Source organism: Amphiura filiformis, chromosome 13 (genome assembly GCF_039555335.1).
Source record: "Amphiura filiformis chromosome 13, Afil_fr2py, whole genome shotgun sequence".
Classification (NCBI taxonomy): Eukaryota; Metazoa; Echinodermata; class Ophiuroidea; order Amphilepidida; family Amphiuridae; genus Amphiura; species Amphiura filiformis.
Window position 1 is genome coordinate 43777810 of NC_092640.1, and position 24767 is coordinate 43802576.

General features: G+C 42.3%; 1 protein-coding gene across 4 annotated transcripts in view; it reads right to left on the minus strand.

Annotated features, from left to right (window-relative positions):
- The window catches only part of LOC140168398 (tumor protein p53-inducible protein 11-like), a 455473-nt gene that overhangs the window by 208301 nt on the left and 222405 nt on the right, over positions 1 to 24767 (minus strand). Inside the window, exons 1-2 of one of the 4 annotated variants that reach the window (XM_072191783.1) lie at positions 20482 to 20614; positions 19967 to 20183 (exon numbers count right to left, since the gene is read on the minus strand). The exons of 2 other annotated variants lie outside the window; for them this stretch is intronic. In XM_072191783.1, the coding sequence (XP_072047884.1) occupies positions 19967 to 20067 (101 nt within the window). In that variant the 5' untranslated portion in view covers positions 20068 to 20183; positions 20482 to 20614. Of the gene's footprint in view, positions 1 to 16123; positions 16370 to 19966; positions 20184 to 20481; positions 20615 to 24767 lie in introns of those variants that run through there. One more of the 4 variants, XM_072191786.1, reaches the window with a different exon arrangement.

Consider the following 24767-nt stretch of genomic DNA (forward strand, 5'->3'; position numbering starts at 1 on the left):
CTATCGTTCAATGAGATATATTGTCCGCAGTTGCTAGGTTCAATTGAATACCTGAGTGGAAGAAGGGCCCAACTCCATCAAAACTGTTTTTGAGATATTAAGAAAAAACTTAATATTTGGAAAAGTTTTATAGACAGAACGTTTTCATCTTCAGGGGACCTTTAATACATGATAACATGAACATACAATAGTACATACATTCGAAATTATATTTCATCTTTCCATGGCAGCGGTACAGGTCTTAATACGAGGTGGAGTTGGGCCCTTCTTCCACTAATATACTGCAAGTGCCAGTTCTGTGTTATAAATAGCTACAGAAATTACGTAATCACCATTAATTGCACAAGTAGAACTCATGTAATATGTTAGCAAGAAAATTTATTGTAGTGAAAAGCAGATTTCATGGATGAACAAAATTCCTCTTTAACCCTATATTTGTGGAAGAAGGGCCCAACTCCATGGAGTTGGGCCTTTCTTCCATGAAAACTCATGATTACGTGTACGTGAAAGACTATTTAGAGAGTGGATTTTGGCTCATCTTTCACACACAAGGAAGATCAGTCTGCTGGCAATAAAATGCTGGGTCTAACGCATTTTTGTAAAAAATTGGAGTTGGGCCCTTCTTCCACTCAGGTATTCAATTCCATAACCACAAAAATACACAAAACAAAATGTTGATTGAGTTCGGATTCGGACATCCGCATATTCCTAAATAGTGTCCATGTTTGGAGGCGATTGTACATAGGGGTGGGTGTGCATATGTAATTACCTGAAAATGTGGACCTACATTAGGATGCACACAGCGCATCTGTGGACACACCTGTCACCGTGGACATCCATGGTTGCTGTCTATAACCAGGACAATGCAAATAATGTAAAAATGCATTTAAAAGTGGTCCACGTTGGGGGGGGGGGGGTTCAGGACAGGCCACGGTTTGATAGGAAGTGGTCGAGTGTGTGTTGTCGAGTCCACAGTGTTTCCACGGTTTTGATTGAAATCAGGGGTGTGTGTCTTCGGTTCTATAGAATTGAATCATATGCAGAATGAGGTCCTCGTTTGCAGGTATTTACAAACAGGAGGTGCATTTGTTTGCTGTCAAAGGAGGATGTACACATGACATTTCTGTTTTAATTCATTGTTAAGTATTAACTACATAGAATTATTTACTTACCTTTATTGGAGAGTTCAGATACATGGTGGCATCCATAAGTTTGCATTGTGGAGAAAAAAAAGAGAGAAGAGACATCATCATTAGTAATAAATAAACATATGCAGCATTTATTAAAGGGGCATGTTATGTTCTCTATCTCACATCCCAGAATCTGTGCTCACATTAAGGCCTACCTAGTACCTTTCAGACCCATAACCAGTGGGAGCTGGGGGTGCCCCCCCACATCCCAAAATGCCCCATAAGTCCCCTTTTTTGACCAAAAAGTCCTATTTGCGAGCTTAGTGAACGAAAAAAAATGTGGTTTTTTATGCATTTTGGGTCAAAAAAGGTTCAAATTTTGGAAAAAAAGTCCACTTTTTCAAAATCTGCCCCCTAGTCTACTGTAGTAGACCATTTAAAATTATCATCCTTCTAATCCATCTGACCATGGAAAATCCATCAATCCTGTTCTGATCCAACAGCTAGCTATCCATGAGAGCAGTTCTCTGGGCAGGGCAGTCACTGGGGATGTGTTGTGTTTAAATAGTATCTTTGGTTTTATGCACGGAATGGTTCGAATTGTTTAAAAAGGGAATGCAAAGCAGCCTACTCCCCCCCTAGTCCAAAAAGGTGTTTCAAATTTTGCTCCAGCCATGGGCATCACCAGAGGGAACAGGGGGATGTGAAAGTAACAAAATATTGATCAGATCATTTTGCCAAAAGGCAGGGGGCACATCCCCCCCACCTTTCAGCAAAATGATTAATTTTTTGAGGCCATCTCTTCAGTGTTCAATCACAAAAAATTAAAATCCTGTGAAAATTCCCCACCATAGAGTATCCATTTTCTACAGCATATTATTTGTTTCACTCCTAAAGGCTATTGGTAACCAATCCCTAGAGGGCTCACTTCATACAACACCATACAAAATTGCCAGAGGGCGACCAAGAATAGTCCCAAACAAAAATGTTTGGTAGACTCATAACCGGTGCGATCTTACCTTTCCGATGTTGATTAAGATACTTCTTGCATCGATCCCGAGATGCGGAAAAAACCAATAGTCATTTTGTCCCACATAAATGAATAAATAACAAAAACCCCGATCCCGGAGTGGACTCACCCATTCGGTGACGTCACACACGATAATCATCCCTTATCCGACTTGGGCAGCCCCTACTCGCCAAACTTGTAGGGGCGGCCGGGTCGGATAATCAACATCGGAAAGGTAAGATCGCACGGTTATGAGTCTACCAAACATTTTTGTTTGGGACTAGACTCAGTACACCGGTCGATCTTACCGCTTCCGATGTTGATTAAGATACTTCTTGCATCAACATCTGAAAGATCGATCTAGCAAGTAACCGACGGATGGAGGTACAAGATTGGCCAGCATCTGATAAGGATCGGAGAGTGGGTAGCATGGTAATCGCGAGGTCAAACTATTTCCCCCCCTCACGGCCGGAAACAGAAAGACTACGTGAACAGACAAAAACCCTGAACTGAAAGTGCAGTGGTTAAGAATAGAAACACTGGTTCTTACCATGTTGGAATTCTGATTGTCCGCAAAACACCTGATACCCAACCACCATGTTATCTCCCCAGAACAGCCCTGGTGAACTTATCGCCTGGTCGTTGGTTTACGCTTTTGTAGTAAACCGTGGAAAAGGACGACGGGTTCTTCCAGGACACAGCCTGACAAATCTCTTCAATGGGGAACCCCCTATGGTAGGCCCACGAAGATGAGATAGATCTGGTTGAGTGGGCCTTGGGGCGAAGCGTCTTTTTGCCGCCTCGAGTCCACTAACACCTGGACCAGCCACCGTGCCAGAGTCTGTTTAGCGGCTGGACCGTGCGGTTCTGCGTGGGTGATAAATAAGCGGTCATGAGCCCCTCTTAAGGTTTGTGTTCGCCAAGGTAGTGCTGTAGCGCCTCACCGGGCACCACAACCTGTCTTCGGCTATTGATTTAACCCTGCCCAATACTGGGTAGGAAGAGGGCGAGTGTCGGAATGTACTTCGCTCATTTTTTGCAAGGAAATCCGGGCGAAGAAACAGCGTCGCTCCGTTGTTAGTAAAAACGGAGGCTGACTTCGAGACTGCGTGCAACTCTGAGCAGCGCCGTCCCGAAGCCAACGCCAGAAGAAAGGCCGCCTTAAGAGTGACGTATTTAAGGGTCGCTTTTGACAGGGGCTCAAAAGGGGGACCCTTAACCCTAACACTGACCCATGCTTTTTGGTATCGGAAGTCAGAGAAGATCCGATTTTTCAAGAAGAAGAAGAATTTTGACTTGGCACCCCGGATTCGAACCTGAGACCCTCGCATGCCAAGCTTAACGAACGCGACCGGTAGCTGCTCGGGTTATTGCTGCCCGCCAGCAATTCCGTGATCATATCACACTTCGGTGATTGCGCCATCGCAGACCCTGGGATGCATGCATGTTATGAATTTTTCATCGTGGTATTTTGTGGTTTTTACTGGTGTTAGGGGTAAAGGACACTCTAATCTGGAAAAATACATGTATTTTAACCCTAACACTGACCCATGCTTTTTGGTATCGGAAGTCAGAGAAGATCCGATTTTTTCAACAAGAAGAAGAAGAATTTTTGACTTGGCACCCCGGATTCGAACCTGAGACCCTCGCATGCCAAGCGAACGAACGCGGACCGGTAGCTGCTCGGGTTATTGCTGCCCGCCAGCAATTCCGTGATCATATCACACTTCGGGTGATTGCGTCATCGCAGACCCTGGGATGCATGCATGTTATGAATTTTTCATCGTGGTATTTTGTGGTTTTTACTGGTGTTAGGGGTAATATACTCCAAGACTGTGTTGAGGTCCCATGGAGGGACCACCTTCCTTTCCGGCGGGCGCTCGTTGAACATACCGTCGAGAAGAAGACTTAGGGACCCATCTGAATTGATAGTCGACCCGCTTCAAATCCCGATGAATCGAGAGAATGGCTGACTTGTAGTTGGCTATCGCTGCCTGCTGAAGTCCTGACCTGAACTTTTCTGTCAGAAAATCTGCCACTAGAGGCACAGGGGCTCTAGTGGGAGATGTATTTCTCATCGCACCATGCGTAGTAGGGAGCCAAACGCTGACTATACGTGACGGAGGGTAGACTCGCTCTACCCCGGCGATGAGAGAAGCAGCTTCTGATGAAAAGCCTCCCTCCGCCGCATACGCCCTGATAAGGGCCATGCAGCTAACTGCAGGTGCTCTAGTGGTAGACTTGGTACCTCTCCTCCGGCATCCGGAGTAGATTTGGTAACTCGGGGAGTACTCGCGGCTGTGCCGCTAGTAGATCCACCATCGGTCGAAACCACAGGTGTTTCGTCCAGAACGGTGCTATCAGCATGACGTTGCAATCCTCCCTCCCGATCTTGGTCACTACCCTTGCGAGCAGTGAGATCGGGGAAAGCGTAAGCAGTCATTCCTCCCAGTCTCACGGACAGAGCGTCCACGGCGAATGCCTGTGGGTCTGCGACCCTTGAGCAGTACACCGGCAGCTGATGATTTCGATGAGATGCGAACAAATCTATCGAGGGGTGGTACATCACCTCGAAGATCGCCTGGGCGACCTGCGGAGCAAGGGACCATTCTGTAGGTCCCGACACCTTTGCTCGTGACAGATCGTCCGCGAGGATGTTGGTGACTCCCGCTATGTCCATCGCTCTCAACGTAATCAGCCTGGCCTTGCACCACCCTATCAGGCGAGTGCGTGCAGGCATAACTGCGTGGTGACCTGGTGCCCCTTGTCTGTTGAGGTAGGCCACCACGGTTGTGTTGTCTGTTTGGACAACGATATGAGATCCACGATCACCTTCTCGAAATGCTGGAGAGTTCTCTCCACTGCCCAAAGTTCGAGAAGGTTGATATGGAACTCCGTCTCCGTGGCCGACCATAGGCCCGAGACTGAGTCCCGTGGATGTGGCCCCCAGCCCAGCTTTGACGCGTCGGTCGTCACTACGTGACGCACCGCTGGTGCAGGAAACCTGACACCTTGAGTCAAATTGGGCTGATGGGTCCACCACCAGAGTTCCTCTCGCGCGATCTCCGACATCGGAACCGCGAGGGATATTGGGTGACGACTGGGCCTGTAAAAGGCTAGAAGGTGTAGTTGTATAGGCCTCATGTGAAAGCGGCAGTGCAGTGCGAGGTCTACCATACTGGCCATAAGGCCCAAAACCTTCATCCATGCCACAGCGGGTGCCCCTCTGACTCGGCCAAGAGTCGGGCACACCTCGCCATGTTCGCACCCTCTCGGGTGAGGGCGCCACGCGATCCCTCCTTGAGGTTGATCTGGGCCCCTAAGAATAGTGGTGTTCTGCGTCGGGACCAAATTGGATTTCTTGACGTTGATCAGAAATCCCAGGTCCCGCACCGCACGGACTACTAACTCCACGAGACACTGTGTCTCCAGTGGGGTGCGTCCGTAAATGAACCAATCGTCCAGGTAGCAACACATGTTGACTCCCCTGCGCTTCAGGTACGCTGCCACCGCCCTGACCAGGAGTGTAAACACTCTGGGGGAGGTGGACAAGCCGAATGGCAGGCATCGAAACTGGTAAGTTTGACCCTGTACCTTGAAGCGTAGAAACCTCTGATCTTGAGGTGCGATCGAACATGCAGATATGCGTCCGAGAGATCTAGCGATGCCGCCCACATACCCTTGATGGGGCAGGCTAGCACCGGCGAGAGTCTCCATTCTGAACCTCTTGGGCCTGATGAACTCGTTCAACGGCTTGAGGTTCAGAATGGGCCTCCAGTCGCCGGTCTTCTTTGGAGCCAGAAAAAAAGTGCTCCAAAACCCCTTGGTGAAAGGGGGGTAGACCGGGACAATCGCTTGCTTCGTGAGAAGCTGAGTGACCTCTGACAGTAGTGCCCGACGCTGGGGGCCGTCTGGCGGCACTACTGTGGACCTCTGAATCGTGCAGGCGCACGAGGGGTGGCTGGTAAATTCCAGCCTGTAACCCCCACTGACCACGACAATACCCAGGCGCCCGGTGAGATGGCATGCCATCTCTGGGCGTAATGCACAGCGGCCGCCCACAGGGGAATCCCTGTGGAAGTCCAAGGCCTGCCGGCATGGACTGTCGACCGCCGTGCCCTCAGGACCGATCTGGTTTGCCACCCTTAGAAGAACGGCTCTTCTTAGGGGCTTGCCATACGATCCAGCACTACTCTTGCGCTTCCCAGATTTTTGGGAGGTGCTGGAGTAGCCTCGGCTCGGGTGTAGTCTGTGGTGCGCGTCCTGCTGAAGCCGGAGCTGGCGCTGAAGAACGCTTAGAAGACTTCTTCTTCTTGTGCTTCTTCTTCGCCTTACTGCCCTTCCCTTGGTCAGGGCAGCCTCTGACTTCTTCAGAGTGCTTTCTCATTGGTGGCCTTCTTTGCCCGGTCCTCCACCGTAGCGCAAAAGGCCTGTCCAAAGAGTAGCCCCTGTCCCACCGAGTCTGACTTCTTCATTGCTTCAGCAAAGTCGGAGCCGTAAGTTGACTGGAGGGACAGACAGGCATTCTCCCGGCGGCGAGATGACATCCTATGGGCTAGGCCCATAGAACTCTCGTTGAGGTTAGCTGTTAGCACCGCTAACAGATTCACCTCGCGGAAGAGTTCCGACGTTGCCCCGTGGTCGTTCGCTACCTTCCTACCGAGGTGCTCGGCAAGCGTGGTAGCGGCGCTAGAGACTCTGATAAGCGAGCGTGCTCGCTTATCGATGAGCTTTAGCTCCTCCTCCCACGGGGGGGAGAACGACCCGTGCGCCTTGGCCGCGAGCGGCAGGCGCTTGGCAACGCCTGGATCCATGTCAGGGACCCTGAGGTAGGTTTCAGTAGTCCTCCTGCGAAACACGCAGTGGAAGCGCAAGCACGCGGCGTCGAAGCTCCAGCGAGCCTGACAGCCCTCACGAAACCTACCTACCTTGAGGTCCGCCGGGAATGCAAGTGCGGGCGACCCTTGTGTGGACGCCGCTTAGCTGGGCATCCTACTGAAAAGATGCCCTGGTCCTCCTGAACGGACTCCTCCTGAGAGAAAGCCAGGCCCAAACCTTGGGCCACACGGCTCATCACCTCAGCGGTGTCCGCAGGCAGACCATTGCTAGCGAGTTCCTCACGGGAAGCGGGGAAGGATACCTGAAGCTAGCTGCACAGCCTCATCAGACTGTGAGTCGCTACTGGTTTCATCTTCCGACTCCTTTCCCTCGCCTTCAGACTCTGACTCACTCTCTGATGAGGAAGAGATCTGACGACGGGCATCTGAAGGTGGACAGGGAGGTGTCGCCACCGTGTGGCTAGCCAACTGAACACCAGCAGAAGAGGGAGTACTCCGCTAGACCCCGAGATGCTAGCTATAGCACCCGGGATCCGCGCTCTCGCTGCTGTCGCCTTAGCCATAGCAGCGTCAAGGCCTACCCTGAGCTGTATCAGGGTTAGCCACTCCGCCCAGGCTGGGTAACAACTGGTGGTACTGCTTGCCCAACGCTAGGCGGCACTTGCCACGGTGCTAGACCGTGGAAGAAACCACCCTGCGGCGGATACCACGGAGCATACCCTGTCGGTAGCTGACCCTGAAAGGATCCGCCACCAGGGAAACCCCATGGAACGGTAGTACCAGTACCGCCTCCCCCCTGTTGCCACAGAGACTGTGGTAACCAGGACGAGTACTGCGGTACCTGCGTGGTTGTAGCGTAGGTGCCCGGTAGGGCTCCCGGCTGCGCACCACTGTACCCATGCCTCACAGCGTTCCCGCTAGAGGATCAAGCCAGTGTATGGGTACCCCGCTATACTGGCTGTCCCTTGGCTAAAAGGAGCTTGCCTAGTATCACGGGTAGCTGAGCGTGTATACCCTCGATCAGTCACCTCGCTACCTGAATAGGCAGTATCAATCAATGGAGCCATGCTCCGCTGAATAGATAGTGATCGATCATAAGAGGGTAATTGACCCATTGACTGTAATGGATCACCCACGCCTGCTGGCTCTCGAGGACATAAGTGGGTTGTTGATCAGCCAGGCTGTTCAAACTACCTACCCTAACCTCTTGAGCCTCGCCCAAGGTCGCTGTGTGTGGCGGACCACTCACGGCAGCTATGGGCGCGTGCATAGTGGCTACCACTGAAGTCGAGCCGTAGCTCGCCTCGGTAGCTGCCACCGGTTGCACTTGGGTCGCTGTCCCGTGAGAGACTGCGAGCCCAACCCCGGTATAGCCGCTAGCCAGTCCCGGAGGACAGCCGGCAGCCATTCCAAGGCCCAGGGTATCACTCGGCGGTCCCGCCATGGAACGCTGCCGTGTGACAACCCCAGTTGGTTCTGCTAAGACTACACCCGGCGTTAGCCCCGGTATCGTCTCTGCTAAACCCATGCACGCTTTTCATTCGACCCTTGCGGGAACGAAGGCGTGCGCGTGCGTGGATCAACCCAGGCAAGCCCGGGTTCCACTGGCACGCTGCGTGCTACAGACCGCCGAGGCAAGCCCGGAGGTCCGCTTTGCACGCTGTATGCTAGGATTCAACCCAGGCAAGCCCGGGTACCTTTGGCATACTGTCCGTCGCCGGCTACTTCCGCGGGTGCTAGACCCGCTCGTTCGCCAGCAATAGACGGGTGTCCACCTGCAAGAAACTCGCTAGAGATCTCACTGGTAGACTGGTACTCGCCTGTTAGGGCAAGTACCGCCTGCTGCCTGCTACTAGCTTAGACGTTAAGTCAGTGCTTTACGCTGGCTGTTAGGCCTTCGGGCTCGCTAGCAGTCCCCGGAGGGTCCGCCTGCTTGCCCGGGACCGGAGCCCCAGAGGTTACCTTAGCGTGGCCCTTGCCGGCCGCGCTTAGTACCTACCATATCAATCTTACCTGTAGGCTTCTGTTTCTTAGTCTTCGCCTTCTGTCTGTGTCGAAGACCCAAACGAAGCGCTACTTTCTAAATCCTCGAAGTGGATGTCCGATAAGCCTATGCAAAAGGAAGCACACTTATTTGATTTAGAGCAATCCTGTGGGTGTAGCAGAGTGGATGCGGGTCCCACTCTGCCACAAGGAAGGGCATGATTGACAAGGCCTGGACATTGTAGTAATCGGGAGCGTATAGCACTACCCCCCGAACACAAGCTCAAGCCCAATAAACAGACCCACACGCACAGTGGCTGACGCTGATGTAGTGGTATGATATAAAAATATATATACTGAAGGGATGAAAAACTGAAAACCTTTTGGTTATAGATTTGTCAGGCTGGTCCTTCGAAACCCACCGAACTCTTAGCAGTAACTCGTCATCAGACGCTGCACTGAAAGATATAACGATAGAGCACACCATAAACATAGCGAAAATCACTCACCATACATGTATACACAGTACTGTACAAACATCTATTGTAACTTACTAGTCTGCTATAGTTGTTTTACGTGAGAACAAAAATAAAATGGCGTCCTAAGGGCGGCCATTTTGAAAACGTGTGTCCGTGATACTGAACGGAAACACTCATACAAGCTAAGTTTTTGGATCGTTTTTGTCACTTTTCTAGCGAAAAATGTCGTCAAAACTATCTCCCTAGCGCATTATACTGGTTGGTTTTTACCTCAGGTGTAACAAACAAACTGTATATCTCGGCCCTTTGGTTCGTAATGATACTTAGCGTTGGTAAAGAAAAATCCACACGCCTATCTCATCTAGAAACCAAGGAGGATAAGGGATGATTATCGTAGTGTGACGTCACCGAATGGGTGAGTCCACTCGGGGATCGGGGTTTTTGTTATTTATTCATTTATGTGGGACAAAATGACTATTGGTTTTTTCCGCATCTCGGGATCGATGCAAGAAGTATCTTAATCAACATCGAAACGGTAAGATCGACCGTGTACTGAGTCTGGTAATTCCAAATCTTCTATGTTATCAGGCAATAAGTTACTAGTCTTAAATTCCCCCACTGTAAAGTACATTTGTGACTCTTTTTTAGTGCGTGCATGTACAATATGTTATATGTGCTTAAAAAGTCCTATCTGTAATGCGTGGTCAGAGGTTGATTCACTTCCCTTTAAACCACGATTCCCGAGTTCAAGACTCAGATTCTGCAATTCTTTCTCATTCATTTTTAATACAAAATTGGTTACTTTGATGTAAACATGTAGGCACTGGGAAATATATTTGCTTTTGCTTATGATATTGGCTGTTGCCACATTTAACTACCATCGTCTGAAATTGCATTGTACTCCTATTACCTACAGTCAGTACTACTGTATGATTATTGACACATTCCATTTTTTTCCACAATATTATAAACTGAGAATATAATACTCAATGTTCCTGTTTCATTTTGAAAAAAAGGAAAATTAAAGAATTATCAATCTTAGGTACAGTTTTGGATTTTGTTCTTCCCCCTAAAAATGTACTGCCCAACAGTGTGTGTAGGTTTTCAAAAATTTATTAGCCACATAATCCCCCCACTGGGGTGCAAGTGCCAAAGGTGTGGGGGTACACGCCACTTACGTATGCCGGTCGATATTCATATTATGTGTCCTTTTCCCAAGTGGTGTCAAATGAAAAAGAAGAAAAAAAAAGAAGAAAATTCCACCAATGGGGGTGACACTCCTCATAAGACTTGAGTCAATATTCCTATTTTGGGTCCGCTTCCCGAGAAGGTATACCCCGACAGTGGTACAAGTAGGCCTAGTTGAATTACAAAAAAGCCGAATAATTGCGACAGTTTGCGATGGTAATTACCCCATAACTAATTAGTTGCCAATTTTTACAGTTTTTTGAACTGGCCGAGGCCAAGTGACGAATTGCCTGTTTCACATAACAATTTATAACAACTATTATTAATCGATCTTGAAGTATAGGAAATTAACTCCATCAAGTGATTATCCACCTAGTAGTGCGATTTCAATGCTAAATTCAGTTTAAAGCACCCACATATCAGGATTTCAGGTGCATTTTTTTCTTAAGCTGGAAATTGGGCAACTTGAGCAGCACCTGCCACCTCCTTGGCACGTTGCTTGCCACACCTTTAGCCTAAATAATCTGTCAACCCTAGCAGGAAACTGAAATTCTGCCCACTCATTTGTTTAGTTTTGTCTGCAAATACTTTTAAAAAAAGTCTTCAGGTATTTCCTTTTCTTCCTTTTTGAGTGACATCATTACTTATTACTTATGAATAAAACTTTAACATGATATTGAATGTAATTGAATTACGAAATGAAAATATTGCCTTTTTTGTTCATGCATACAAGGAACAAGACAAGAGTCAGGTAGAGTGAGTGGCGAAGCCATGGGGCAAAGGTGGCAGCTCCGCTCTCAATTTCCATGATTTCATCCAACTTTGCGTGAATCAAAGTTTTATTCTCAAGAACTCATCTGGCGAGAATCAAGTGAAAATTGACTGCACACCGTAACTTACCACATTATAGGCCTACAAATTGGATATGATTTGGGAGAATCAAATATGAGGCACTGAGAAATCGTACACATCAACACAAACTGATACCTGATGAAGTCTGAATGGTTCTGAGGCAACATATAGCAACTATTAAAGCAAAGTGAGAACTTTGCACACATTTTTTGTGTGTCAGTGTTAGATTAAATTCCAAATGTTTTGAACTATTGGATTCAAACCCGGGGATTCAAATAATCTGATCAAGCTACAATATAATATTCCCAGTATAATATCCAGGCCAAGTAAATACTGCATAGAGCGAAAAAAAAAATTTCAGACTTCACAAGCACAGACATTATAATTCAGGTGGTGGATGACATGATCGAGCCGGCAACTTGTGAAACCGCCCGGCCGTATGGCATTTTCAATATACTTGGTAAGTTTGTGGGGTTCATTATCGAACCCCAACGGTTTTAGCTTGTATTTATATTACTTATTAACATAGGCCCATTTGTTTGTGATATTTCAAGCGTTTTAAAATTTCAAAATAATCCCATTCAATTACACGGTTGACGATGAAAATTTACTGAATTTAGGGAATGCACGTCATACACCACCTGTTATAATTTAAAGACGATGCATCAAGCAAGTAGGTTATGAAGTATGAGATCATTTTATGAGATAATTTTTAATAAAGATAAAAATCTGACCCAGATTTTACATAAAACTGCACGCATGAAAAAGCAGCCATTTTTTTGGCCAAAGTGGATGAGTTTGATCAGATTTGTCATTTTTACTCAAAACAAAGGAACTTAACTATTTTTCACTTGCTGAGTTGCTGGGTGTCCGCTTTTTTCTGTAAAAACGTATGTTGTGCTCAGATTATTATAAGTTCACTTCCTCTGATTCCGTATCAATCTCCCTTGGCATCTACCCCGATTCTTACCACTAAAATATATTTGGAAATTTTCAAATATTTTTATTATTTGCTCCCTTACTTTGTTTCTGAAATTATTTTGAAACAAAAACATTTACAGAAGTTTTTGATTATAAATCATTTGTAACACATTGCAAGCACTTTCTTCAAGCTAGGGGAAATAATACAAATATTAGGGGCCTCCCCATTTTTATTATGATAATATTGACAAAACATTTGCAAATTGTAATTTTACACAGCAAAATGAATAGTCGATTTGTAACAACTTAAGGGGTACTACACCCCTGACCAATTTTATGCCTATTTTTGCATTTTTCTCAAAAATTATAGCGAATTGACAACAAAATATGTATATTATAGGGGCAAGGACTACCACTACTGCACTGGAAATTTTATTCCAGCACAGACAACAAGTGTGGAGTTACAGTCAAAAATGAGGGAAAACCAATATTTGATCAATAAATCAATAGCCTTGAATTGCTGAATTTTCAGTGCAGTAGTTGTAGTCCTTGCCCCTATAATATAGATATCTTACTTGTCACCAATGCGTTATACTTTTTGAGAAAAATGCAAAAATAGACCCAAAATTGGCCAGGGGTGTAGTACCCCCTTAACAAATAATAATGCATAATGGGCCTTCCTCCCCAAGTTCGGACAATATATGCGTTATATATATTCCCAAAAATAACTTTTCATAAAAATTATTTTGAGACTGCATGATTCATCAGACCCTACATATTTGAATGCAACAGGGAGCTCGTTATAAAGCACATTATTCACAGTTCGTGTAATTTTAAAAACATTTACACGTTTTGATTTCCTCTCCTCTAAATTTGCATTTGTATGGTTCTAATTTCAAAGTACAAGTAAGCAAATACGATATTATAGTGACTTTCCCACCCTCTCAGAAATGCCAGAGGCCACACAACAAAACAGTATACTAGTGCTTAGAATCTAGATTAGTGTGCCTGTGTGGGTTATCTGACATCAACTGATGCGCAGTACGGGGGTAATGGTACTCCCACCAAATGTGTGGTACATTAGTCTACAGCTATGTGAACCCAGTACCCACAGGAAGTGGTGGCACCAGCAAAGGGGGGGGGGGCAGGGGGGCATGAGACATTTCCTCAATCTTGGGTCCCCCCTCCATCCCATGTAATGTACCACAAATATTTCCTTTCTTTTTGGCAAAAAAAACCCAAATTATTGGCAAATGTTTGGACTAGCACTTGTTCAGTGCAGAGTGGGACATGACAGGCCCTCTCTGACATTCGCCAGTTATCCCCTCGCGCTGCACGCTCGAAAGCGGTTTCACAGCCGGCCGCTCCACACACAAACCCCCTGGCCTCCTGGGTGCGAGGTACCAGTTCTAGTTTGGACTTGAATTGTCCCCCTGAAATTGACTAGCGTCCATCTGGTAATCTGAAGGTCATGGGTTCGAATCCCATGCCGGCACATTTCCTTGCTTTTTTTTTTAAATTGGGTTGTGTGCCAGTTGGGATTTGTGTTTATTTGTGTTGTCTTGTTTAATTGTAACACTTTGGGTTGGTAAACTGTTCTTTCTTCTTAGAGGTTAGGGTTAGATCCGACATAGCGAGCCTTATTTCACGTTCACCATATCGAACCTTACTTCCGACATAAAGGACCTTCAACATAGCGGGTTGTAACCTATGTGTATCACACATTTCCCCTGCAAAACCTCGCAAATAAAGTGAATCTACATGGTAAATATTTAAACTTCTACTCCTGATTCCAGAAAAATACAACACTCGTTTTTTTGAAATTTAAATATTATTTTGCCAAATAAAACATAGCTAAATCCTAATCATTTAGTTCTAACTATAGCAATAAAAGTCAAATTTTAGTATTTTTGGGCCAGAAACATGCAATGTTCTCTTACTATTAGCACAAGTCTAAGCCCATGGGGTCTAAGCATTCCACCAGCGTGTCCAGGATCTGTACATGCGGGGGGCACAGAGGTGCTTTCAGAGTTATGCGGCGGGGGCACTGCCCCCAGCCCGCTCGGCATGGCCGTCCGGTTCATATAAGGCCGTCCCGGTAGACGGAAGGCGTTAGTGAAAAAAAAAATTGGGTTAACAATAGACTATTTTGTACCCAGGGTGACAGAAAAAGGGAGAATTGTAAAAAATGATGAAAAATTGTGAATGAAATTGAATTTTACATAAAAAATTGTTTTTTTTTATTTTTTTTTTTTAAAAGGAAAACAATTTTGGGTCAACAAATCACAATTTCCGTTGGTACATTTACAAGTTGTGCCCCCTCGGTTCCAAAATCCTGGCTACGCCACTGGGGTTAATGGCTAAAATCACCAAAAAAAGGGCTGATTTTACATGATTTTTAACAAAGTGCGGGGACTTCAACCCCCAAAGCACCCCCTGGACACGCCACTGCATTCCCAAATCTTTAATATCTATAGGTTAAGAGTTGGCTCTTTTAGTATTTTATGTTATTTTTTTATAATATTGATTATGAAAAAGATAAGAAAATGTGTAGGCCTATTCCAACAAAATTAAAATGCTTAAAGGGGCATTTCGTGATCCACAGCCTCATCCCCCACTTTTCCCAAAAAGTTTAGATTTTTACACCACTGGATACCTCTGGCTACATAATGTTTATGTACCAAATATTTCTTGCAGATTAATTTGTTTAGCAAAAATATCGCCAAATTTGAATTTCGTTCTGGTGCACCAGAACGAAATTACAACACATTGTCTATGGAGCAGTGTAATACACATAATCATGCATAGTTCGCAAACGCAAAATCGGAATCAACTGAAATTTTGGAAATAAGCTTTTTTCGTGGATATCTACTGAAAAATGTCATAAAATGAGGATGCTAGGATCACGAAATCCTCCTTTAACTTGACATTAATAGTCTTTTTACGAGTCTCCAAGGAAGGATAAGATTTAGCTTATTTTCATATGGCAAAACAGCTAGGATAATATTTTTTGATCCACAACAATTTGTGCTATATTTTCCTGGAACAGGACAGAGAGTAGTAGATCCAAGTTTTGGTTTTGCACACTGTTGACATATGGATAGAAAAGAAACTGCTAGTGCTACTGAAACTTAGCAAGTACCGTACTAGTATGACCGCAGCCATATATTATGCAAAAAGAAAAATCATGCCAAGTCTGGAACGCTCTATAAATTTTTTACAAATTAATTAATTTAATATTGTGTAGGCCTACTGTATAGTGGGCCAGTGGATTCATTTGATCAGAACAATCAAATATGTCTTGGAGTTTGTTTCGCTCGTGTGGTGGTACTATTGGGAAATTTGCACAATAAATTCCAACTGTTGTACGACAGACACCCATTTGATAATTAATATTCGACAGTGGGATGTTAGTCTCACAAGACAATCTTGCCTCCCCCACCCCCACCCAATTGGGACTTAGACATACCGGTATGTTTTAGATCTGAGACATGTTTTAGATCTGGAGTCTAGAGCAGATCTGTATTATCAACTAGTACTTAGTACAGTACTAGTAGTACATGTATATTAGTAGGCCTACAATGAATATGTATGTGGTCCTCAATGATATTATCTTTTGGCCACTTTTATGACTATTTATCATGTCATATACTACAGCAATGAATAACATGGTTAAAGCATAGATACTAAAAATATCTATGGTTAAAGCATAGGCCTACTTACTTTCCATTGGAATCTGACATTGTAACTTCACTCCACTAGATCATCCGATATAAACAATGTTATCACCACCCTGATATCCACAGTACAATCCTATACCATACAAATAGTAAAGTCAGCAGAAGTTGTTCAAGTTTACTGGTATAAATAATATACTAGTCTCAGAGTTTACTCCAGTGTATAAATTCCCTCGGTTCTAGATCCTGTAGTAAACTATAGTTGTACTGTATAGCAATACTACATGCACACATGTATTGAGTTTGGCGGTATATTTGAAACACTTCCCTGTCTGGAACAAATCTATCTATGCCAACAAGTCAACTACTTTCACAACCTCAATCCTATGCTAACTCCCTTGACCTCCAGTCACTCACCAGCAACCCAATGCCTTCTGCTTAGAAATAAGAACTAAACATAGTACCCAGGTCACCATATGCATGACCTAGTAGCATTCATGTATATTGAGTGTTGATGGATTTTGTAGTTGGAGATTGTGATAAGAAACACTGGTAATGGAGGGTCAATAGTTTACAATAGAAGCTGTGTACATATCAACCCATGTGTGAGCCAATGTGGAAAACTGCTATTGTTCATTCAAGGTCGCCTGACTTTTGGTTTGCCAGAGGGGACTTAAACATAATTTTCCACTCTCTTTAATTTTCACAAAATGTTCCAAATTGGCCTAACATCAATGCAGGCCCTAAATAAATAATTTATATAAAATTATAGGCCTACACATAGGCCTATTAGGCCTATAGGCCTATTTGTAAATTTTACTTCAAAAATTATTTTAAAAACTTTGTACCTTGCATAAAAATCATCCCATAAAAATTTGTCACCACAAATTTTTAACATTTGTACCAGAGGGTGTTTGTTAATAATAGGCTATATCCTGGTTGAAAATCCTTAATTTGACACTGTGACAATTTGAGGGGGAAATGGCAAAAAGTTACTATTTTGCCTGAAACAAAAATAGTTTCCTTCAGAAGTATCAACAGTCATCACATTTGGCTCAGATACAAGGCAAACTTGATGGAAGAATTTACAAACCTAAGCATATAATTTAAAAATATAAATTCTTTTTTCATTATAAGTATTATAAAATAATATTAAGAACCATACAATTGATCATTGGTTGTTGTAAAATGCACACAAAATGATTAAAACATACCATTTTAATTGATTTTAATTACACACAAAAGTGACAAACTTTTAACAGTGATTAATTTTTAAAAGTGACTAAATTTTAAACTTTTAAAAGTGGCTAACTTTTAAAAGTGGCTACTAAAAGGGGCTAACTTTTAAAAGGGGCTAACTTTTAAAAGGGGGGGCTAACTTTTAAAAGGGGCTAACTTTTAAAAGGGGCTAACTTTTAAAAGGGCTAACTTTTAAAAGGGCTAACTTTTAAAGGGCTAACTTTTAAAAGGGCTAACTTTTAAAAGGGCTAACTTTTAAAAGGGCTAACTTTTAAAAGGGCTAACTTTTAAAAGGGCTAACTTTTAAAAGGAGCTAACTTTTAAAAGGGGCTAACTTTTAAAGGGGCTAACTTTTAAAAGTGGCTAACTTTTAAAAGTGGCTAAGTTTGAAAAGTGGCTAAGTTTGAAAAGTGACTAACTTTAAAAAGTGACTAACTTTAAAAAGTGACTAACTTTAAAAAGTGACTAACTTTAAAAAGTGACTAACTTTGAAAAGTGACTAACTTTGAAAAGTGACTAACTTTGAAAAGTGACTAAATAGCCTATGTCAATTATGATTGACAGCTTTATCGTGTACTGATGTCCCAATTAATTTGGCCAAATAATAGTTTTCCATGCGCATTAATAGTTTGCGAATATAAGGTCTTTTAAAATGTAATTGGTCAATTATTTCAAACCTGATTTTGTGACTAAATTTCCTACACTAACAATATACTCAGAATCATTTGTGACCTATGGATAAGTTTTCATTAGCCGATTGCTTCCTGGTAGCATGATATAGCAATAACATGAGATAAACACAATTTAAACAAATCTTTTACAGAATCAATTTGACAAAAGAACCTCAGCTGGTTACTGAGCTGGGCTGAAACTATTATATTTGGTATGATATTTTGCCAAAAAGTCTGGAAAGACCCTCTTTGAATTTTGTAGCTCCGAAAGAGCTCATTTCACAAAAATAGAACTATGAAAGACCCTTGATTTTGATAATTTCATCTCTAAAAGACCCCCAAATTCCTCATTCCTGTTTTTTTTTTTCAACCAGAAAGATAAGAAAGACCCTTGATTTTAACTGTTCACAGCTCCAAAAGACTCACTTTTACTTGTTCGCAGCTCCAAAATACCACATTTTACCAGTACATCATCAGCTCCTGGCCCAAATACCCATATTCCGGGGAAGCATACCCACCAAAATATTTAAAAAAATACATGATGTGCCCCCCCAGGTTTAGCCCTTATGCTTATAGACCAACAGAATGAACACACACACACACACACCCCCACACACAAAATAATGTTCACCTTCAAATACACAAATTAAGATAATAATAATAATAATTAAACAAAATAAAACAAAAAGTGGTTGACAAAAAGTCAATCAACTATTCTTAGTTTTAAAATGTCACAATGTCAATTTAAAAATATAATGAAACAACCTTCTGTTTTTTTCCTTGAAAATAGCAATTGAAACTTGGCGAAATATTAAAAGTCATTTTCAACAATCAGCAAATAGCTGCTTAGGCCTACATAATATAATTATAGTGTGTCCCAAAAGTGATAGCACCATGGGCATCAATCCCAGGGGGACAGGGGGGATGTGCCCCCCACCCACCCACCTTTTGGCAAAATTACCCATTTTTTGTTCTTTTCAGCCACTTTTTAACAATTTTGGCCGGGTATCCCCTCCACATTTCATGCCAGATTGGCGCTGAATAGCACCCATGTTTTTAGACAACTCCTATAAATAGTGGCAGTATGCTGGATTTATTACTGAGAGCTATATCAAACAGAAAGATCAGGTCCAAAAACTTTTGAGAGTGAGACACTTTTTACTTAAGAATTAAAAGTTCAATTTTTGAGATCAAATTTGAATATTCAGTAACCTGATTTCAGTACACCCGGATACAGAGGAAGTAATATATCTGTTTACTTCCCGTTATGAGATGACAGTTGACACCAGTATCGCAATCTAAGGAGGTCATGCAGCAGACATTTACAAACATCAATATTTTATTAAATTTTATCATTATTTCTCACCATATAGACTGATCCGTGGCGTTCCCATATGAATGATCATGGCGGTATGCAGGCCCTTTTTAGGTCAATTTTGGTACAAAATGGATACTTTTTGACAATTTTCAACAAAAAAGCCACCCCATTTTCACCTAATAGGTTACTGGAGCCCAAATTTATAAAGGTATAAAAATGGGCCGGTCAAATTTTCTGTAAAATTGGTATTTAAATGTGGGTCCACTTTCAGATTCAAACTAAACTTGAGTGCCTCCTCCGTGGTGGCCAGGCAACAGCTAGTCGGCCATATTTGTTCAGGGGTTCATTTGTATTCCACAGCACCGCCAACATGGCAGGGTATTGGGTAAATGATCCTCAGGGGTGGACCTTACGGGGCCTAGCCTGCGGACAAGAGACAAAAGGCCTAGTTAGCCCTGCCCAATTGCAGAGCAATGTTGGCTTCCCCCCCTTTGCCCAACCTCTGAAAAAGTGCTGGCTATGCCACCCCCGGATGCCACCGCTTGTTCTGCTTCCATTTTGATCAAAATTCCAACAATTTTAAGTAATATTTTGCACACACAATGTATTTTAGTGGAGAGATCTAGTGTCAATACACATACCCCTCCCAATTGCTACTTACGTAAAGTCAAAATCATCTGCGTTCTTTTTTGATGGACTCACTGGAGGACTCACATCTCCTGTGGTATCCGGGGCATTATCATCAGTACATGTAGTAGACATCCTCACTATAATAGTTCTCACGGTATGTTGTCACAAATATTACAAGTACAAATTAATTCCAATGATAAATCCGGCTAAATACTTGCATCCCATAGATGAGATTCTGTCACTGGTTGCTGAATTGGAATGAGTTGTTCCAGTTGAAATCCATACCCTCATGGAAGACATGCCCTTAATCTCCCACACAGGGAGTGTGAATTTCAAATGGGGTTACCCAAATGGCTGATGACTCTATTTGAAATCTAAACCCCCTGTGTGGGAGATTAAAATCATGTCTGTCACAGGGGGTGTGGATTTCAACTGGAATAGCCCGATGAGGTATGAGTGTATGATACATAGGACCTATGTCCTATATTCCCGCCTATATCATGTATATTCCAACGAGCTTGTTCAAATATAACACACTCTACATACCTACATTCCTTCCAAAGAAGTAAGTCGCTCAAAATGTACTGAAATAAGTTATACAGCAGATATAGAGCAAAAATGTTGCAGATCCACTTATGGTAAACAACACATGCATGTAGTCATGGCTTCACTGTTTTTCAAATGCCATTGCATCAAAGCGAATCGGTCAGTATCCAATCATTTAATCAAAACCCCAAATACAAAGTTCATAAACTGCCCATAACATATAGACCTCCAACCTGATTGTGAGCATTTCTAGGTACCAAAACTCATCCTTATAAGTGTAAAGGTTAAATGATATTGATTATCGTCAGCTGAAGTTAGTAACAAATAACCGGACTATTGCAAGAGTGTGAAACATAATATTTGTGTTGTATACAATTTTTGCGTTAAGGGAACAATTCGTTTCAGGGGCCATAACTTTTTGTCAATGTGGCAAATTTCTAAATCTATATGAATCAGTGTATGGGTGCCAGGGAGCATGTGAGAATGGGATGCCCCAAATCTTGGACTATGGTGCCCCCTGGGCCCTGGCAAAATCATGAAAGTTCTATAAAGAAATGTCCAATTATATGCATATATTTAAGATCTTAGCTACCTCCCCCCAAAAAAAAAAAAAAAAAATTAAATTCACTTAACCCCCCCCCCTACCAAAAAACAATACAACAACAACCATTCTGGTGCCACCACTGACAGGAATATAAAGAACATTCTCATCACCAGCATAGTTATAACTCAGGACCCCCCCCAGAAATTCACAAAATTTTCATGCACATGAAAATTTCTTGTTATCAGTATCAGGGATGCAGTTCACTGACAGCTTATCATCCCACAGATGTGAATGGAACCTTGAAAAAGTCACTTCCTATCATCAAACTCATCCCCACTATATACAAAGGTCAAGTTCAATATACCGCAAATATGTGGGTGTATTTGAACATATTCTACTGGAGGTGAGGTTACTGGAATCAATTTATCAGTGGGTGTGAAGCCAAAGCTGTGAAGGAAGGCATGACTGAAGACACGTCCACATGGAAGGATTTCTGTTAAAAGCAACACGGTTCTCAAGCAAAAACTTGGGAAATCTGCCGTGTGAACGCTCTTGGAGGATGCCAATCGCTAAGTTTGCCTGCAAATTTATACCCAAGTATTTTAGTGGATTCGATGATGATCATCCAAAAGCCAAAAAACACCATGTTTAGGGCCAAAATACGGTAAAATTGTAAAATTTTCCACGCTTCACATGCACTGACCCATTGTGTAGCAAAATTCACTTTCACTTTAGGCTAAAACAGTCTGAAATTTAAATTTTTTCGCGCACTTCACAGACACACAAATATCATAGTAAAATCTTTGCTCGTCTCTCTCAATTGTAATGCACCCATCGCGCACCACTGTTAAATCTTAGACTTGTTTCAAGTCCTTTGGCATCCATAGTTAATGAATGTAAAATTCATGGAAGCTTTGCCACATTTTCCAAAAATTTCTGTTTCAAATGTTATTCTTTTGAAATATTATTTAGCATCATAACTTTGTAAAAATTGATTTGACATTTGAATTGTTGAGGCCAGATAGTGGACTTTCTTATCTTGACTTTACTCCAGGCATACTGTGCACTGCAGCGGTAGTGTTTGAGCAAAATGCCACCACGCCCACCCCACAAGGCACACTTCCTCCCTAGCTCATGTTGCCTACACAAAAAATCTGACCTGACTAAAAATTTTAGAAAGTCCAGTATATGATAGGCCTACTTCTACCACTGATTATACATGGGTCCTATGAGGAGCATGAATAGAGAAAAAGTAAGGAGGAAGCCTTGATCAAGGCTATTAAATCTATACCTAAACCAAACAATTTGGCCTGGCCCAGGGCCCCCAAAAGGTAAATCCGGCCCTGCAAAGATGATGACATCGCAAAACTCAAATCCAGGCTTTCATGGAGTGTTGTGGATACACACTCGGGGATTGACTTAGGATACTCGAGCATGCCGATCCTCAAGAATTCTTTGATCATCTGAACACAACCAGTATTTCCAGTTCAGTGAGGCATTACCACTGCAAATCGATGAGCTGGCTATTATATTGAATAAAGAGAAATGGTGCTGTTGTACATTTGTCAATTTGAGGTAGTGATGCAGAAGTCAAAGTACAATGCACTTGGCATTTGAAATCAAGTTATTTTGATTTTGAAATAGTCTCAAATTATTTCTCTTGTTGCAAGTAATCAGGAAAAAGAATAGTTTGAACTAACTAAGATGATATCTTAACCAAATAACACAACACAACTGTCAAGGTTAGTGATTCAATAGAACTCAATGCGACCTAATGGGTATTTGCCTATTTTGCTGTATTACCAAGATAACAAAACATCCTAGATAGGGCAAACTATTCTTTTGTTTAATTTTCTCATGACAAGACATAATTTGAGACAATTTTCAACAAAATCGGAGCAAATATAAGTTTCACTCCCTGTAGGCTAAAATGAGACTGTACACTGTAGCTTGTAGATAGGTCAAACTATACTCTTTTTGAATCCTTATGAATAGAGGAACTGATATTACTGTTATTTTAAACTGTTGAACTTGACCCCTGTGTAAAGTTTGACTATCTTTTCCCACAAATAAGGAGTGGCACTAAATGGCCCAGGTACGGTACTGATCTCTGCCAAATATGGCAAAATGTACGATTTGTGTCAAATTTTAATTTTGTTATTCTTTATTCAAAATGTTGAAATAATATTAGAAATAACTGCCCGGAAGGGTTGCTGTCCATTTTAAGTTGAAATAACAAAGTGAAAGAAACCCCGCTGGTTTTTTGGCCATTTAACATGCAGTTCTTTGGGAGGACATATTATCATAATTTTTTGAATTATGGTAATATGTCGAACTTTGCTCTGTTGACCTACAAAGACAACAAATTTGACTGATTCCATTTAGGTGCAAGTTGGGACATGTGTAAACATTACAAATATGCAAAAAAAAAATCAGGTTTGAAAAAAAATTACCAATTTCATTATTATAAGATCGTACATTATGGCTTTAACATGATTAGCATGATGGATATGGACATCTATTGGACTACCAACCTAATTTCATATCCTAGGTTTGAATGGATTTAGACAATGGGCTGTTCCATTTGAAATCCACCCCCATAGAAGACTTGAACTTAATCTATAACACAGGGAGTATGTATTTCAAATGAAGTTGTTGACTCCATTTGAAGTCTACCCCCTGTGTGAAAGATTAAGGTCATGTATTCCAGGGGGGATTTCAAATGGAAAATCCCAACATCATTACACTTGCTGGTGTTAATTGCATTCATCAATCCTATGAAAAACACCTGCTCTCCAAAAGCATATTAAAGGGAATGTGGCAGATTTCAAACTTTGCTTTCCTTGAATCTCATATTAATCTCCTGTAAGGCCAAAAAAAAAGAAGATTTGTCTCAAAGCTCACGAGAAATTTAAAAAGAAATGCGAAATGCGATTTTCTTCTTTTTTTAAATTTTTTATTACGGACTTTTTTTCATGGTATTTTGAGAAAAAAGTCTGATTTTCGCCAATTTTTTCTGGAAAAAACTAAAAAAAAACAAATTTTGAAATAAAAAAAATTTCTGCATTTCCTTTTTGTCAAATCGTGCGATTTTACAAACGTGCGCGCAAGCTTTGAGACGAACCTTCTTTTTTTTTTTGCCTAATATTATTGGGCTATTCCAGAAAATAGATGAACTTGATGGAAACCAGACTCTTAGAGTGTCCAAAGGCAAACAAATCCAGCAGAAAAATAGTTCAAAATCAGAAATCCTCAATTTGAGAGCTCATTTGGGACATTTTTCCTTCATATTAGGCAACAAAAAAAGGTTTGTCTCAAAGCTCACGAGAAATTTAAAACAAATGCGAAATGCGATTTTTTTTTTTTTTTTTTTTTTATTCCCGACTTTTTTCATGGTATTTTGAGAAAAAAGTCTGATTTTCGCCGATTTTTTCTGGAAAAACTAAAACTTTTTTTTTTTTAATAAAAAATTTCCACATTTGTTTTTGTCAAATCGTGGGATTTTACAAACGCGCGCGCAAGTTTTGAGACGAACCTTTTTTTTTTTGCCTTAGTTGGATTTCCAGGCTTTTTCAAGTGACATAAGCAACTGGAATTCCAGTCGTTTCCAGGAAGCAAACCTGGAAATCCAGACATTTCTATAATTGGAAAGTTACTCCTCTGTGGGGTGTGCATGCACCTTATTTTCTGGAATAGCCCATTATTTTACTTAAAATAATTTTGATCAGCTTCTCAAGAAAAT